The 19,258-nt window shown below is 41.2% G+C and overlaps 1 protein-coding gene across 9 annotated transcripts in view; it reads right to left on the reverse strand.

Moving 5' to 3' along the window:
* Positions 1-3,629: 3,629 nt before the first annotated feature.
* The window catches only part of LMBR1 (limb development membrane protein 1), a 156,891-nt gene continuing 141,262 nt past the window's right edge, over positions 3,630-19,258 (reverse strand). For 5 of the 9 annotated variants that reach the window (XM_023640108.2, XM_070266117.1, XM_070266116.1 and 2 more), the window contains one exon: positions 3,630-8,132. In XM_023640108.2, the coding sequence (XP_023495876.1) occupies positions 8,047-8,132 (86 nt within the window). In that variant the 3' untranslated portion in view covers positions 3,630-8,046. Of the gene's footprint in view, positions 8,133-11,505; positions 11,668-19,258 lie in introns of all 9 variants that reach the window. The other 4 variants (XM_023640107.2, XM_070266114.1, XM_070266113.1 and 1 more) reach the window with 1 other exon arrangement.

Below are 19,258 nucleotides of genomic sequence, written 5' to 3' on the forward strand. Positions count from 1 at the left end.
TGATGGGAGTATGTATTGATACGGTCTTTCTGGAACTAGTTTGGAAATGTGCATTGTCTTGGATCCAGAACTTTCATTTCTAGGAATTACGTGAATTTGTGATTTATTATAAGACATATATATTTGGTCTTCCTCCCCATTCCTGGGATAGAGCTCCTAAAACTCGTTCAATTTCTTAAGTGATACGAGTGATAAAGGTGTCTTTGATATTTATAACAAGCCCCTTTCAACCACACGTCAGCTTCTGTAAATGAGGTGACTTTTGGAAAGTCCCACAGGATGGCCAGGGGAACCAGCCAAGTGATTAGAGGGTTGGGACGTTCAGTCCCACTCTCCTGACCTCTGCGGAGGGAAGAGGGGCTGGCGGTTGAGCCATCGCTGATGGCCCATGATTTAATCAATCATGTTGATGTAACGAAGCCTCCGTAAAAAACCCTAAGTGAAGGGGTTCAGAGAGCTTCCGGGCTGGTGAACACTAGAGGCACCGGGAGGGGGGCGCCTGGAGAGCACATGGGAGCTCTGTGCCCTTCCCACATGCCCGGCCCTGTGCCTCTCCTCCATCCAGCTGTTAATAAACCAGTAACCTAGTGAGAAACTGATTTTCAGAGTTCTGTGAGCTCCTCTAGCAAACCACCAACCCCGAGGAGGGGCTGTAGAAACCCCTGACTTGCAGCGGGTTGGTTGGAAGCACCAGTGACAACCTGTACTTGGGATTGGCATCTGAAGTGGGGTGGGGGACCAGTCTTGCGGACTGAGCCCTTAACCTGTGGGGTCTGCACTAACTCCACGTGGATAGTGTCAGCATTGAATTGAACTGTAGGACACCCAGGTGGTGTCCACAGAGAGTTGGAGAATTGCTTGGTGTAGGAAAAACCCATACACATTTGGTGACCAGAAGTGAAGTACTGAGAGTAGAGAACAGAAAAAGGAGTTTTTCAGTACAAATTTCTAAGGAGACAGAACAGTATACTAACATATCTGTAGAAAGCTATTCGTTAGTACTTACTGTAGTTAGAACTTGGGAATAAACTAGAGACCATTACTAAGGAGTTGGTTAAAATAGTGGTCCGCACGCACCCAGAGGAACACCAAGAGCCATCCCATGTAGTGACGTAAATCTACATCCACTGGAGGGAAGGAAGTCCACAGACAAAGGAGGTCACACACATACAACACTATCCTGTGGTGGCGTTTGGTCTGTCACCGAGCAACTACATGGAATGACAATGGCAGACACATTTAAACACTGAAATTTAAGAATCAGATTAGGTGAATCAAGGGAAACATTTCAATGACCCAATGCCATTGCCCTTTGCAGACTTACATTTGGCTTCTAATTCAAAGACAAAGCCACATAAGGAAACGAATGTTTGACACATCTAGACTTTCAAGCATAACCAAATAAAACATAATCAGCACGTAGAGACTCAAAAATGTTTTCTTGCTTGTTACAAGCTTTTAATATAGACAACATCAATCCAAAATCCTCATCGTAATTTAAGACACTATGATTTAGGAAATTACAGTAAATGAAAAACTTCCATTAAGGTACTGAGGACTCAGTCTGAAAAGCCTCCTATGAACTAGACCAATGCTGTGTGACTTCTAAGGAGGTGGCCTCAGTTGTTTCTCCACAGTCCCCACTGTTAAAAATTTAAAACGATTATTTCAGTCCCTTATAGTATCTGCTACAACTAATTGTGACATTACCTTAAAAATGTCAAGGAACTATAAGAGAACATTTAAATAAATTATTTAAAATAACAGCTAACACTTACTGAGCACCTGACACTTCAGGCACTGGGCTAGCGTCTGGCCCGTCAGGCGTGGTCAGGGGGTGGACATGTCAAAGCCAGGCAGATATAAAAGCCACCCAGCTCCCACTGCACAGCACACATGGCACACAGACGTGACTTTTTCTCCCCGTGAGGTCTGGTCACTACGGCTGCTGTTTCCTAATACTTTCCCATAACCCCAGGCACTGCCCCATTTTACACCTGGGGAGCAGAATGAGGAAATCCTGAGAAGCTGAGGCCCAGGATGCGTGAGGCTCTGGCCAGCTTGCCCCGGAGCTCAGCGTCCCCAGCCCCAGGCCCGTGCTCTGAACCAGTAAGCACAGTGCTCGCGGCGGCTCCGTCTATACCCTCCCCAAACATGGAGCATGCTGGCACGCCGGGAGACGGAGGCTGAGAGCTGTGACAAGCAGAGCAGAACCCTGCTCTTAAACAACCTCTCCAAAACTGTTTTTCTTCCTTTCAAGGCAATCGAGCCGAACTCTTAAAACCCAAGTATCTCACCCTGTCCTCTTACCTGGTCCACTGTCCTCACCAAGACAGGGTGACAATTCTAAAACAAGTCCCTTTACTCGGTTCTTAAAGGAACTAAAGATGTTCTGATCTTAGATAAGGCTCTCCCATCCAGTCATGGAGCACTCCCGTATGAAAATAGGTGCTTTTGTCTCATAGGCTATAATTGACAAGTAAAAGATATCTGAGAAGCAATACATATAAAATGGTTAGTGGTAGGGACTCAGGAGTCAGCCAGCCAGCCCAGGGTTCAAATCCCAAGTCCTGTGGGTCCTTGGGCATGTTACTTAACCTCTCTGTGCTTTAGCTTCCTCATCTGCAAAGTGGGAATAACAGTCCCTCCCTCACAGAGTTATCATGAGGATTAAATAAGTGACATAATTAAATAAATACACACGCACATACATAAAGAATGTCAGAACACCACCTGGCACAGAGAAGCACTATTGAAGTGCTTGCTGCTGCTATTGTTGCTGCTGGTACCATGTTAAAGCACCAAGTCCCTTTTGCAAGCTATATACATAAAATTGGTCTGTTAGAAACACATCTTAGATATGTATTTATGTTATCTGAATAATTAAATGTTTAGCTGCATTTATCTAGAAAGAAGTAAGTTTGCTTGAGTTTATAAGGCCTGGAAATACGGAAACTGGGGCTCTGCCACTTTTTCAATCCCCTATCAGCACATAAGACAACTAGGAAGAGAGACAGTGTTTAAACACTTGATTATATTTTCTGATGAATGATTCATTATCTGGTTTTTGAAAATTCTGAACCAGCTGATGGGAATCACTAAGAAATCATAAAGCCCCACACCAGGCAGGGGCGAGACTGGACTGGTACTGATCTGGTTCACAGCCAGTTCTTCAGTTCACTAGTTGGGTGACCTCAGGCAAACGTCCTAATCTTGGTGTGTTCTGGCCTCTCATCTGTAAAGTGAGGGGATGCATTTTCCCATCTTCCAGGTGATCCAACGGTGAGAACTAGAGCAGAGAATGTCCCCACCCCCGTCCCCACTTCAAAGTCTGAGGAGATGCCAAAGTAAGGACTAAAAAGGAAAAAAAAAGTGAATCAGACTGAATTAAAGATAGGGTAAGCAAGAGAGAAGGTAAGCAGAAACTCTGAATACGGAAACATAAGCAGGGGAAGAGATAGGCATTGGCATCGGCAATAATATCTTTGTCATCTCATTCTCCAATTCTACTGTTAGGCCAATACAGAAAAAATCGTGAAGAATTTCAAGAGGCTGTGACAGCAAAGGTGCAGAATCAATAGAACAGCTATGGTAGTATCCCACAGCTTCGACTCTCAGGTATCATCGTCTGTAAGCAGTACATTCTTTTAATAATAGCTTTTCAAAGGAAAAGACATTACAACATTCACATAGCGTTTTCAGTAACCGATAAAACTCTCCTCTGTCAGATGCACAGCGCACGTGTGAATCTCTGCCTCCCCACATTCAGGCACCAGAGCCCCTTCTGTTGCACTGCAGTCCTCAGAAGTCACGCACATCGGGTGCTGCTGCCCCGCTCTTCCTAACCCGCGCCTGTCGACCTCTTCAGGACACTTAGAAGAGCACAACACCAAAGTCAAATCTGAGAATAACAGTGTTTTGTCTGAATTTCCTATTTGATTACATTTCAACTTGTAAAATTTTTACCTAATTTAAGTATACAGAATTGGAAGTCAAATAACTTCTCTCAAAAACTAGCTCCCAGCTTTACTCCTTCAACCACGTAGTTTTGAAGTTTTATAATCCATTTTTTAGTTTTGGCAATTTCTACTGATTTTAGTTACATTTTTTGCAATGTAACAAGTAATTTGCATACACTTTTGCTTCAGTGATATTTATAATAATGAATTTTACCTGAACAATATTCAAAAGCCAGAAAAAGGTCTCTGTATTCATTCATCTTTCAACTGGATTCCAGAGTCATGTTTACCAAAGTTTCCCATCCCTTAGTGGGTCAGCAAATGACTTGGCGGTTTGTGTCTAGTATTTTGAAAAATAAGAACAAAATAGAACAGAAAATGCCAGCATGCATTCCACATAGTAAAAGCAGGCACTATTTTGTTAAATTTTTGTTTATACGTGTAGAAGCACGTGTGTCTGTGTGTACAGCTTACACTGTCAAACATACTTCTTCCTCTAGTCAAAAAGCTTGAAAGCCACTGGTGTAATTGTGTCTGTCACTGAATTAGCCCGATGCTGACGGCACCCGCTCTTCAGAGAACTCGGGATTAAGCTGTCCAGACCAGTTAGGTGTGGCTCAGTCCTTCTATAGGAGAAATTAGAGACATCAAACAAATCTAAATAACTCACACAAATAAGATAACACACATTTCAGTTATTGATGCTGCATTGTAGGTTGCAAGAAATTGATCTACCAGTAACTCCTTAACAAAAAGAGAGAGAAAAATATCTACTTCTTCCTCAATTCGACATTCTGCCAGAATAATCACTGCCCTTCATAGAACTGAAATGAAGTTTTCTATGTATATCCTTAAGTTTCAGACATGATGGTATTTAAGACAAAAAAAAGCCTATTTGAGTGCTTGTAAACCAAAATAGGAAATCACTTTTTGTAAAACTTTAATTTCTAAGACATTTAAAAAGTCACACTAAAATTATCTCATAGAAACAAACAAGACCGACAGATAATTTGTAAACAAAACACTCTAAACAAAAATAATTTACCAGTGCATCCAAATATCATTTTAAAAGTAACATCATACCAGTATTTTTTAAAGTTTAACAAGTCAGTACTGCATAAAAAAATTATCGTAAGAATTCTGCTTGTATACATTAAATACTGTGCTAACAACAAAGAAAACCACATAGGGCTTTCAGACAATGTAAGCCTATGTTACTGCAGACTGAGTGGTGACTGAGGCCACAGGGAGGTCTGCTGGGCTCCAGCAAAGTGAGGCAGATGGCGATGCCCCTGAGATCAGGTGTAGACGCACCTTTCAGGCATCCGAAAGTCAAAACCACACGGAAGGGTTCATCCTTATCCACTAATCAACCCCTCAGTGTGGCAGTGAAGGAGCTAACATCAGTGTGTGTTTGTGTGTGTAATTTTCACATAAAGTCTCATATTGAGAGCAGGTCTGTTCTTATATAGAATGTACATAAAGTTAAGTAAATATTAAATCTAAGAAATATCTTGGAAAGTCAGTAAAAATCATTACAAATGCTATCTGTAAAATTTACAATTTAAAATAATTTATTTAAATATTGCAGAACCAATTAAGGATAAGAATTGGCTAACTCTCCTCAAGAAACTTTGTAACTACAGTGCCCAGGGCCCTTTTAAGACTGATTCCGGGGAGCACTGCATTTAACTCAGTCACTGATGTACTGCGGTCCAATCAGAAGGGAAATGGAAGGTCAGAACCCCTCTGACCGCTGGCATCTGGAGCTCTCACGGCAAGTCTGGCTGCGTCCTCCTTCACTAGCACACCAGCTGCAATAAAGGGAAGACCCCAAGGCGCCTGTCCTTACCAGTCCTCACGTGCTTGGGCTCAGTGTGCTGCCACCCATTTCTGCCATAGGTTTCATACAGCCAGCCTCCAGCATGTGTCCAATAGAAACACCTGCATTTAGAGTCGGTCTCTCACTCAAGATTCTTATGTTACGTGACCAGGAATATACAAGCTGTCTGTGGGGCCTCAAGTGATGGTAATTATGCCACAGACTGAGTATATAACCACCTGTATTTCTTTCCATAAAAGGCATCTGAGACCCAAGGTTCAAAACCGTCTCTCCATGTGATGTGTATCCTCTGTTTCAACAGCAGTGAAGGCGCATCCAATAAGAGCTTTAGGAATTTATAATACACTCCACTGCTTATTAATCCAAACCAGGCTTAAGTCCTCAGATGGAAAGAAACTTTCAAATAAGCGGAGCTGATACAGACACTGAAAAGTTTAATATCTTACTCGAAAATTTCAGACATCTCACAAATACCCAGGAACTCTTCCTCTGGATGTGCCCTGAAATTGGTAGAAGTTAAAACGGATACTCTTTTATTTAAAGAAGTTTCTTTCTCTTCTCCTCTTGATCTGGTCTGCTCAAAGTATGGACTGCAAGCAAGTTTCAGTAAAAAAATCAAAGCTTGAAATTAATTAATGTTGAAATAGGTATAATTACCAGAGAAATTAGAAAGCAGCCAACTTTTACTAAGTTTTTCAGTATGCAGTAGATCTTATGCTGAGAAATTTACCAATACTAGACTGGGGGTATTTACTGAGTATTGTTTAGAATCACAAAATCTTCTTTTATTTTAAAACTAAGCTGCATTTTAATAAGAAGAGACGCTCAGAAGGAAATGTAGACCTACAAATAAAAACTAAGTATATTCCATGAAACTTACAAATATACAGATTAACTTTTCTTATTTTGGCTTTAAGTGGAAATTTTTTATGTCAAATATATACAGCCTGTTTTTCATAAATTTCCCCCAAGAAAACCTTTAAATTCAACAATTTAAGAAAAATGTTCTTTTACTTTTGTCTGAACACAGACAATCTATTGCCATACACATAGTGCATATGATCATATGTATTTATAGAGACTGCATAACTCTAAGTTCTGTGCAAATGGGCCTACCTCATATTTTTGCATGCACAATTTTCGATACTCTATCCTAGTGGATGGTAACACAGTGTAATTTTATAGTTTTTATTCAGTCAAGAAACCATCCCAAGAATTATTTACAATTTAATAACTGAATGATTATCAGATGCATGATACACTGCAAAACTATTCTTACATTGTGAATGCTGATCCTGTGCGTTTTTGGTGTTAAATGGGTAACTTTTATAAGTCTGAGGTTTAAATTGACATATACAAAAGTAACCAAAGCCTGAAGAATGTGGCAAAAAAAGGAGCTGCTACCACAGAGCATTTATATTTATAACGGACACAGGAGTACAGGGAATTAAGGGATTTTTGAAAAAAATGATTAAAAATATGGAGTGTACATATAGCCTATAAGGCAAAATCTAAGTTCCAAGTGTACTCAACACTGGCAACTCCATTATGAGCAGTAACACTGAAGTGTATGCACACACACTGCCAGAGAACTGGTTCCCACGATTCCCACCACAGTGCACTTCACTGCACAGTAGAAGGTACTCCAGGGGCGTCTACCAAGGCTCACGTTTGAAAAGAATCTCCTGTTTTTCCCTTGACTCAAAGTCCAATCAATATCATTCATAACAGAAATCAGAACTATGCTTTTGGGTTTTTTTTAAGGAAGTGAAAAATATAATCTGCAACCATTACAGTTCTAACGCACCCACTATAATGATAATCTATCAACACGGATTTTTTGCAGAACTTTCACTCACATCCAAGTACCAAGGAAGCCTTTCATGTAGCCTTCTACATTTTGAATAAAACACATAATCGGATTTAAGTGAATCCTTAGAAAGCTCCAAAGTCTGCCTTTTCTAACATTCTCAGATGGGTGATTGTATCAACAGATGCAAGCAGATGTGTCCACAGAAGAATGTGCTGCCCAAGGAACCTGCATTTGGCTGGAAACTACAGGGTCCACCACAAAGTTAAATTGAAAGAAGACCTGTGATGGCCAAGTTCTTAGTAGACTATGAAAAAATGACAGGCTCAGGCCCTAACTGCGAAGCCCAGTCAGTGTGACGCGTTCCTGACTGACAGGAATGTCGTGAGTTTGGGACTCTCGGGGCTCTTGATTGCAGAGTGCTGCTGTGTGTCTTACAGTGCTTTCTGATGCCCGTTTGCAGAAGGCTTTGTTGTTTCTGAATCCCGTGAAGTATCTGATAAGTGAAGTTTATGAAGGCCTGCAGGAAAATGAAGAAAATGGTGAGGAATGCCGTATTGTTGAGTGGTTGAGCAAAGGGTCCGGAGGAGACTAACAAGGCAGAACATGACGTGTTACTGTGCAAAGTGTGATGCACTGGCCAGACCCCCTTTACGATGAAAGACCTCTTCCCCACTGGCAGCTCCTCGGGGAGGCCTAAGCTGAAGACAGTGCCCATCAGGAAGTCATGCCTTCTCCTCAAGTCAGTGCAGCTCTGGGGACCAGCCCTTTGTCACAACGTCCCATAGGGCCAGCTGAGGCCTCTGGTGAGATGCATGTAGCCACTTCCTCTCTCCTCCCCTGCCCTGCCATCTGCATTGATCCCAGGAGTGCCCTCTAATAAACCTCCTCCTGCAGGCTTATTGCCATCCCAAAGTGCACTTCCCAGGGAACCCAACCTGAGACAAGTATGACCCCATTTTTGTTAAAATACACACAGACATATATACACACAGGAAAACATATGGAAGGACACACCAAAATATTAACATGTAAAAAGAAAAAGCAAAACTTTACCAAAAAGAAAGGGCAAAAGAACAAATTGAACATAAATTTCATTACCCAAAGATACTTCACAGAATAAAAAATGATCACTCTTTTTAAGTGATATTAATTTCCCTCTACATCATACAGCAATTATTTACATAATATACCAGATATATAAAACAATATCGTGCCCCCACGGGGAGAAAAGGTGGAAGAAAGCTCAAGAGTTTATATGGCACTAAAGCTCCAAGCACTTTAATAAAATGAAGCACAAAAATGTTCAAGAACACAAAAGCAGAAATCTATGGAAAAGATTTTGAGGAAACAATTTTTATGAGGCTCAGACCTTTGTGATACTTCAAAAACATACTTGAATAAGATTATTTTTCCCCTAAAATTCCAGATGGTTATCTACCTGTTATGCAATTTTACACCAGTCTTAAACCAACATAGCACTCCAAATTTTAAAATTTCTATCACCTGCATATCTTAATGAAAGAAAATGTAAAATTGAGCCTGTCTGTGCTGGATGATTGGGAAGGAAAAAAGCAAGCAATCCAACATAGTTCTGGTCTCAGGAAAGGCCATGCTGCTGAGTGACAATAGGAGCCCACCGCTGTTAGAGGTGGGAAGAGTGTCGAACAGGGCCTGCTGGAGAGGGAAGTGGGCAGAGGGAACCAGGGAGGTGAGCGGCACCCTAACTGAAGCGGAATCCCCTTTTAAGATAGCTTATTTCAGCTAGTTACTGCGAACCCCTGGAGCAGGGCAGGCTACGCACTCTGAAAAACTACAGTGTCTCCCTTGTGCAGTGATAACCGCCGCCTCCACACCCCGCAGCTAAATTCTGAGTGTTCACTATGTGCAAGATACTCTATGACACGGGTACTGTTACTGTCAATGGACAGAGCAGCAGAGGGGAAAAGCCTACAGAAAAAGAGAGAAAAGGAAGGAGATAGTTAAATTTTATAATCAAATTATGATTCCCAGTGAAATCATCTTAAGATCTCAGATCATTCAAACATTCTATGTACTTAATGGGGATCTTTTTCTATGTGTAAGACATTGCTGCCTTGGAGCATTCCAAAAAGTACAAGAAATCACTTCAAAAGAATCTAAATCTATCAATTAAAAAGTTTTACACAGGGCCAGCCAGACGGCCTAGTGGTTAAAGTTCTCGCTCTGCACCTCAGCAGCCTGGGTTCACTCCAGTCGTGGAACCACACCACCTATCAGCTGCCACGCTGTGGTGGCAGCCCACACAGAAGAACTCGAAGGACTACAACTAGGATATACAACCATGCACCGGGGCTTTGGGGAGAAGGGAAAAAAAAGAAAGTCAATTTACAAAGCAAATAAAAAATTTCATAAAAAAGTTTTACACAACTCTTAATAACTGCACTGCCTCTCATGATCAACGAGCTGACACAACAAACGTGACCTTCTCCTGAGGTTAAGTTATATTTTACTACTTTAATAAAAGCTTCCTGAGCAAGAGGAGATCCAGGATACCTAACTCAAATGCTAAACTGGCTGCCATTCATTCACAATCATCTCATTTTAGTGAGTGGTAAGTGGGGATTTATCTGAGACTACGGCTAGCTAATCTTGCTGATGCTACAACAGGCTTAAAAATGAAGTTGTAACTCTAGACATTTGGCTGAAAGGACTATTTGATTCCCACTCCATCCTGCAGATGGTAATCTGGCCAGTATGATGAATCCAGACATTAAAATCCATAAATTACCTGATGCTTCAACTGAAATGAAACCTAACTTTTCCCTTTCAGGCCAATATTTCATCAGCCACCCCCTCAAAAGGTGAATTTAAAGTAAAATACATATGAATAGATAATCTGAAATCTTTTTTCCCTTCCCAAAGGTCACCCTTCAATGATCAGGTCTGGAAAGGCTCAGTGGTGTGCGAGGCCTTACCGTTGCTCATAGGGTTTAAGTTATCTGAACACAGGACCTTAATGAATTGATCATTACGTTGCCTTCTGCAGTAGCTAAAAGCCACAATGGAATATGAAGTATAAGCATTCAAATGATATCAATTCAAGTAAATGAGCTAACATAAGGACTTGCTACAATAAATCACTGCCTATCCCTTCTTTCATTATAAAATTACATATCCCAAACCCAAGAAGATTTATATAGCAAGATAGTCTATATTGTCCTGGTATTCCTAAAATATAAAGCCTGAAATATATTTAGTACTAATATTGAAGCAAGCATAAAAAATACATTCATAGATTACATTTATAACCTTTATATGTTAGACAAACCTAAGAGTTTTCAATACTGTCACAATGCATATAACTCACAGAATACATGATAATGAATGCCCTCTCTCCTATTAATGCCAAGAATACTAATATTTTTATCCTGAATTATTATTTGGCTTAGTGAAGAGAATTATGGGTCAGTCTGATACTTGTAAAACCCAAGCCTCAAAAAATCTTTAACTAAAAAATAGCAAGTGGTATCATTACCGAAAAATAAGCCTTTAGCCTATTATCATCTTCACCTCTCCACAATCACCATCATCATAACAATAAAAAGAGCTAATATTTACTGAGCTCTTAAAATGTGCCAAGACTATGCTCAGGCCCTTACGAGAATGATTTCAACTTATACTCACAACAGTCCCCAAAACAAGAAATTATCACCATTTTACAGATGAGGACCCCAAGGCTTAATGACATAATTTTACAGAAGAGGATAACCAGTAAGAAGTGGGTCAGAAATGTGACCTCTAAGGTTTTACACATTTGGAAAAATGATTAGGTGAAGACTTAAAATGAACTCACATGTCAAAACTATTAATTAGTAGAAAGAGAGAAAAATACCCATAACCCTCAGGATTACCTAGGGCCTTGAAAAGTTCTTCTCGTACAGCAGAGGTGAATTTTCTGACCAGACACAATGTTGTCACAATAGCAAAAAGCAAATTGTAGGATAACACAATATAGAAATTTCCCAGCCAATTAAACCTTCCAAAGTCTCCAAGCAGATCAAATCTAGTGATTCCTGTTAAAACAAATAAAATAGCCCTTAATAAAATCAGGTATGATATATTTATAAAGGTTACAAAATAAAGTACAAATCAGATCAAACTCCACGAACTTTCTCATTCCTGTTAGTGGGCATCCTAGTTTAACATACACAATTGTTATCTCATGGGACACCCTCAGCCAACCCTAAACCCCTTTACCAGCATGCCACAGTCACGTGGAAGTTAGGAGCAGTGAGGCTGGAACGAGTGCCCTGTCACTCAGAATTGACTCCTACATGGACAAGAAACCTCCCATCCTGCTCACAGGAGAGGATGGGCGCAGCAATGCTCCACGGAAATAGGAAAGACAGCTGACAAACCCCCACCACTTGTCCCCTCTCTTCAAACAGGTCCCTGTTCAACTGTCACCTCCACGGAGAGGGCACCTGTTTCCTCTACCTAAAATAGCTGGACCCTCCATGGCCCTCTATCCTAATTATGTTTCTCATAGCACACATTACCTGAAATATTTCTTTTCCTTTTTGGCCTATTTGTTGCCTACCTTCCTTACCAGAATGTAAGTTCTATAAGAATGAGGACTTCATCTTTTTCACTCCTATAATCCCAATGCCCAAAGCAATGCCTTGCACATAGTTAATACTTATTACATAAATGAATAAACATATAGGGTGATTCCTTTCCAGGAAAAAAAAAAAACATTATTAATCTGAATGCTCCATTAAGCTGGATGGTACAGGCTCGTGGAGTAAAATGGCAAAGCTGAAAATGCAGTGTAGGTCTATCACCTATGCATTTAGGTTACTTCAATTCACCTATACACATTCTTTTAACAGTCTTTTTATTTAGAAAAATAATTTAAACAGGCGTTCTATTCAACGAGCATGTGCCGTGGGCCCGATACGCACTGGAAAGCACGTGTGAGTGGCAGGACTTTTCTGACCACTGGTAAATAAATACAGAAGTGAGACAGCACTAAGTGGGCTGTCAGGTGGGAGATGGCGGGGTTGTGGACGTTCTTCAAGGGAGAAGCTCAGCAGCTGCTTGGGGCCACGCAAGTTCTAGCCACAAGGGACTGCACACACACCATGTGCTTTTGCTGTATGGGTGGCCCAAGGATCTCAAGAATAACTTTGATAGGGGCCAGCCCCGTGGCCAAGCGGTTAAGTTTGCGCGCTCCACTGTGGCGGCCCAGGGTTTCAACGGTTTGGATCCTGGGTGCGGACGCGGCACCACTCATCAGGCCACGCTGAGGCGGCGTCCCACATGGCACAACTGGAAGGACCCACAACTAGAATATACAACTATGTACCGGGGGGCTTTGGGGAGAAGAAGGAAAAATAAAAAAAAATCTTTAAAAAAAAGAACTTTGATAAACTCAATTTCACCTTATCAGCTGCCTTTGAACTTAACCCTCATCCCCACCACCCCAAGGCAATCCCATCACCCACCAAAGGGATACACTCCACAAAAGCAGCTTATAGAAACAAACAGAAAAACCTTCATATCTAAACAGTGTCGTAAAAAATAGGAGGTTTCAAAAAGCAGTTCTTTCATAGCCACATCTACCCAGGGCCAATGTATTTGAGTTTGAGAGACAATAATCTACCAAAATATTTTAAAAAGATAGAAGACTAATGAAAACATACAACAAAGTAACTTGTTAAAGAAGGTGAAAGGGACCCAGACCACAGTGTCATATGTGGCACAGGTCACACATCATGAAAGCACGGCAACACTCGTGGCTGCAGTTTCTCAGATGGAAGCCTTCATAAAACTACACTTTGTTAAAAGGAATACATACACCCAGTTATATATTTTATTTTTCAAATCAAGTACCATTTAATTTAACCTAGGAAGTTACTGTAAACAAGATATAGTTATTCCAAAACAAACTTCAGTGGTTTCAGCCCAGGGATCCCAAATAAGTCTTTTAGTTGATCTTTAGGGTCAAAGACTCCTTTGAGGTGGCTGGCCTGGTGGCACAGCGGTTAAGAGTGAAGTTGGGCCAGAATGTACTTGCACAGTGAGAACGAAAGGTATACTATGAACACTAGGAAAGTGATTTCACTAGAACTTGTGAGTGGACTCAATTTAGTATCTGGAGAGTCAGGGTCAAGACCTGATTTGAAATAGCAGGCAAGAGCAATCTCTCTCATTAGATGTTTGGGTCCCCAGGACATCTCAGGTTGACCTCACAGACAGAAATCCAAGAGCCTGCTGCACTAAGGCACTAGACTAACTATTACATTATAGGCACTAGTTCTAAAGACATGTTGTTTCAAAGTTAATTCAATATTTTAAAAATCTAATATTGACTGACTAAAAGATTACTCTGGACAATATGCACAGCTCTTCAATTATGGAAATCTTCTCTAAGACTGAACAGCAAGAAACCTTAAACAATCACTTCTCTAAACTTCTGTCTGAGAGGTTTTTGTCACGGCAATAATTAAATTGTAGAGTGTTCTTTTCTATTAAAAGCACCAACACTAGGCGCCAGCTTGGTGGCGCAGCGGTTAAGTTGGAACCTTCTGCTTTGGCAGCCAAGGGTTTGCCGGTTCGGATCCTGGATGCAGACCTACACACCACTTGTCAAGCCATGCTGTGGCAGGCGTCCCAAATATAAAGTAGAGGAAGATGGGCATGGATGTTAACTCAGGGCCAGTCTTCCTCAGCAAAAAGAGGAGGATTGGCAGCAGACGTTAGCTCAGGGCTAATCTTCCTCAAAAAAAAAGAAAGCACCAACACTTAAGAAAAAGTAACAGTTAAAGTTTTAACTGAACACTTATTATATGCATACCTCTTTTTATTGTGCTTAGCTTTACTGCATTTCACAGATACTGCATTTTTTACAAATTGAAGGTCTGTGGCAACCCTGCATCGAGTAAGTCTACCAGTGCCGTTTCTCCAATAGTGTGTGCTCATTTCATGTCTCTGCGTCACATTTTGGTAATTCTCTCAATATTTCAAACTTTTTTACTTTTATTATATTTGTTACGGTGATCTGTGATCAGTGATCTTTATGTTACTCCTGCAATTGCTTTGGGCTCCACAAACTGCTCCCATATAAGACGGTGAACTTAATCCGTAAACGTGTGTGTTCTGACTGCTCCACCGACTGGCTGTTCTCCGTCTCTCCCTCTCCTGGGCTTCCCTGTTCCCTGAGACACAGCAATATTGAAATTAGGCCAAGTAATAACCCTACAATGGCCTCAGAGTGTTCAAGTGAAAGGAATAGTCACACATCTTTCATTTTGAATCAAAAGCTAGAAATGATAAAGCTTAGTGAGGAAGTCATGTCGAAAGCCAAAACAGGCCGAAAGCTAGGCCTCTTGTGCCAAACAGTCAAGCTGTGAACGCAAAGGAAAAGTTCTTGAAGGAAGTTAAAAGTGCTACTCCAGTGAACACACGAATGATAAGAAAGCAAATAGCCTATTGCTGCCGTGGAGAAAGTTTCAGTGGTCCGGACAGAAGATCAAACCTGCCACAGCATTCCCTTAAGCCAAAGCCCAGTCCAGAGCAAGGCCCTGGCTCTCTTCAATTCTGCGAAGGCTGAGAGAGGGGAGGAAGCTGCAGAAGAAAAGTCTGAAGCTGGCAGAGGTTGGTTCGTGAGGTTTAAGGAAAGAAGCGTCCCCAGAACACAAAAGTGCAGGTGGAGCAGCAAGTGCTGACGTAGCCGCTGCAGCCAGACGTCCGGAAGATCCAGCTAAGATCACTGATGAAGGTGGCCGCACTGGCAGATTCTCCATGAGGATGGAACAGCCTTAGTGGAGGAGGATGCCGCCTAGGACTTCCATAGCTGGAGAGGAGAGGTCAACGCCTGGCTTCAAAGCTTCAAAGGACAGGCTGACTCTCTTGTTAGGAGTTAATGCAGCTGGTTTGAGTTGAAGCCAATGCTCACTTAGTGTTCTGAAAATCCTAGGGCCCTTAAGGACTATGTTAAATCTACTCTGCCTGTGCTCTATAAATGGAACAACAAAGACTGGATGACAGCACATCTGTTTACAACATGTTTTACAGCCTATTTTAAGCCCACTGTTGAGACCTACTACTCAAAAAAAAATATTCCTTTCAAAATATTACTGCTCACTGATGATGCTCCTGGTCACCCAAGATTCTGATGGAGATGCACAATGAGATTGATGTTGTTTGCATGCCTGCTAACACAACATCCACTCTGCAGCCCATGGATCAAGGAGTAATTTCAACTTTCAAGTCTTCTTATTTAAGAAAGACATTTCATAAGGCTGTAGATTACACAGTGATTCCTCTCGTGGATCTTGGTAAAGTAAGTTGGAAACCCTCTGGAAAGGATTCACCATTCTAGATGCCATTAAGAACATTCGTGATTCATGGGAAGATGTCAAAACATCAACATTAACAAGAGTCTGGAAGAAGCTGATTTCAACCCTCCCGGATGACTTTGAGGGGTTCAAGGCTTCAGTGGAGGAAGTAACTGCAGATGTGGTGGAAACAGCAAGAGAACTAGAATTAGAAGTGGAGCCTGAAGACGTGACTGAATTGCTGCAATCTCATGATACAACTTTAACAGATGAGGATTTGCTTCTTATGGACAAAGGAAGTGGTTTCTTGAGATGAAATCTACTGGTGAAGATGCAGTGAAGGTTGTTGAAATGACAACAAGGGATTTAGAATATGACGTAAACTTAGCTGATAAAGCAGCAGCAGCAGCAGGGCTTGAGAGCACTAACTCCAATTTTGAAAGAAGTTCTGCTGTGGGCAAAACGCTATCAAACAGCATCACACGCCACACAGAAATCATTAGTGAAAGGAAGAGTCGATCGATGCTGCAAATTTCACTGTTGACTTATTTTAAGAAATCCCACAGCCACCCCAGCCTTCAGCAACCACCACCTTGATCAGTCAGCAGCCATCAACATGGAGGCAAGACCCTCCACCAGCGAAAAGATTACAACTTGCTGATGGCTCAGATGATGGTTAGCATTTTTTAGTAATGAAGTATTTTTTAGACGTAATGCGATTGCATACTTAATAGAATACAGTATAGTGTAAACATAACTTTTATATATACTGGGAAACCAAAAATATTCATGTGACTCGATTTATTGCAATATGTGCTTTGTTGTGGTGGTCAGGAACCAAACCCACAGTGTCTCCAAGGTATGCCTGTATAAGAACATATAATACTTCAAAATATCTATTTCTGGAGACAGGTATAAAAGGTTATTACAGCAGCAAATTTTAAAATACTACTAACTATAAGAAAATTCAATTATCAAATGTTATTTAACACTCCTAGTCAAATATCAAAATGCTTATTCCTATTGAGAAGTCCATTTCTTTAAAAGATATGTAAAACATATACCAAGAAAGAAGCTTAGTTAGTTAAGCACCAGCTAAGCATAAGGCTACATTATCTGGATTATCTATCAAAATACTCCATACAAACCACATATCAGCTCCCCCCAACTAGCATTCAATTGAAAATATTCTATGCATAATTCCTTGTATAAAGACCTTTTTCTGTTCATACCTATAAAAGAACAAAGGTACAAAACAAAACCCTGTTTCAAGAGATTGTTACTCCATCTACAATATGAGTCAAGAGAATTTGTTTGTTAGTCCACCCGAATCAACTGTGACTTTTAGCAAGCATATTCATGTTCCTTAACTAGCAAGTTGAGAGTTTATAAAGCTTGACACACTTGGGGCCGGCACGGTGGCACAGAAGTTAAGTGCACACATTCCGCTTCATGGCCCAGGGTCCCCCAGTTTGGATCCCAGGTACAGACATGGCACCGCTTGTCAAGCCATGCTGTGGTAGGCGTCCCATATATAAAGTAGAGGAAGATGGGCATAGATGTTAACTCAAGGCCAGTCTTCCTCAGCAAAAAGAGGAGGATTGGCAGCAGATGTTAGCTCAGGGCTGATCTTCCTCAAAAGAAAAGAAGAAGCTTAAAAATGGCGGGGTGAGCTGACCCGGGATTCTCTCCCCTGCAAAATACAACAAAAGATTGGAAGAACTGAATTTCAGAGAATAAACATAATGCCAGCTCGTTAGAGACCTACAATACCAAGAAGGCGGAGATCATAACCTTGCTTACACCCTCCAGGCGCTGGAACGGTAGGAGAGAACATCGCTCCCTCCCCTAGAGTCTGCAATCGCTGCGGCGCGGGTCGGGAAGGAGCAGGGGAGGGGCCGCGCGACCAGGGGATCATCCAGGACTCCTGCCACTGATTCAGTGGAGACCCGCTGACGGGGGGAAAGCTTCCGTCCGCGGGGACCCTATAAATCAAGGGCCTTGGGAGACCAGAGAACAGAACTGATCTGAACCCAGACCAGCGCCTGTGAGTAACAGCCCCTCCCCCCTAACAAAGCCAGTGGGCGCAGCCATCTTGCCCCAAGGCGGAGAGCTAACACGCCGCTCTCGACCCCCATCTAGTGGCAACAGGCTGTAACTGCAACTGAATTCTAGCACCATGCGAAAAAACCGCTCCTCTACCTTCCAGCAATTTATAAAAGCCCCAGACCAGAAGAAAAACAATAAAAACACAGAATTAAGTCCTGAGGACTTGGAATTAGGTAAACTAAGTGATAATGAATTAGAGCAGCTATAATCAAAAAACTCAATGAGGTAGAGAGAAAGATAGAGAAACAAGCCGAGTTCTGGAGTTACTTCACAAAAGAGATTGAAATCATAAAGAATCAAACAGAATTACTTGAGATGAAAAACACAATGGACCAGATAAAACAGAATACGGATTCCCTGAATGCCCATGTAGACCACATAGAGAAGAAAATTAGCATAATCGAGGATAGACAGGCTGAATGGCACCAGACAGAGGAAGAAAGAGAACTAAGAATTAAAAAAAATGAGGAAAATCTCTGAGAGATAATGGATTCAATGAGGAGTAAGAACATAAGGATCATAGGAATTCCTGAGAATATGGAAAAGGAAAATGGAGCAGAAAGAGTGCTTAATGAAATTATAGAAAAGAACTTACCAAATCCAGGGATTGACGGAGAAATGTGTGTTGAGGAAGCTTTCAGATTTCCTAGATTTGTCAATGTAAAAAGACCCACCGCAAGGCACATAATAGTAAAGTTGGCAAATAGGAATGATAAGGAAAGAATACTCAGGGAAGTAAGAAAAAAAAAGAGAATAACCTATAAAGGAGCCCCTATCAGACTGTCAGCGGATTTCTCTACAGAAACCCTACAAGCTAGGAGAGAATGGAGTGATATATTCAAAGCTTTAAAGGACAAAAACCTTCAGCCAAGAATACTCTATCCAGCAAGAATTTCCTTCAGATATGAGGGAGAAATTAAATCTTTTCCAGACAAACAAAAGTTAAGGGAATTTGTAACTAAAAGCCCTCCATTACAAGAAATCCTCAAGAAGGCTCTCATACTTGAAAAAAGAAAAAAGTGAGAAAGGGGACACAATCCACAGACTAGGGAGACCAATGGATAGAACCAGAACAGGATAGCAAATATTCAACTATAGCATTAGGGTAAAAATAAGGAAACTACCAAAACAAGGACGATCTTAGCACTCTAACTACAAATTAATAAGACGAGTTGGAATAAAAAATGAAAATAATTATTCACGAGGGGAAGAG

This window comes from Equus caballus, chromosome 4 (genome assembly GCF_041296265.1).
Source record: "Equus caballus isolate H_3958 breed thoroughbred chromosome 4, TB-T2T, whole genome shotgun sequence".
In the NCBI taxonomy this organism is placed as follows: domain Eukaryota; kingdom Metazoa; phylum Chordata; class Mammalia; order Perissodactyla; family Equidae; genus Equus; species Equus caballus.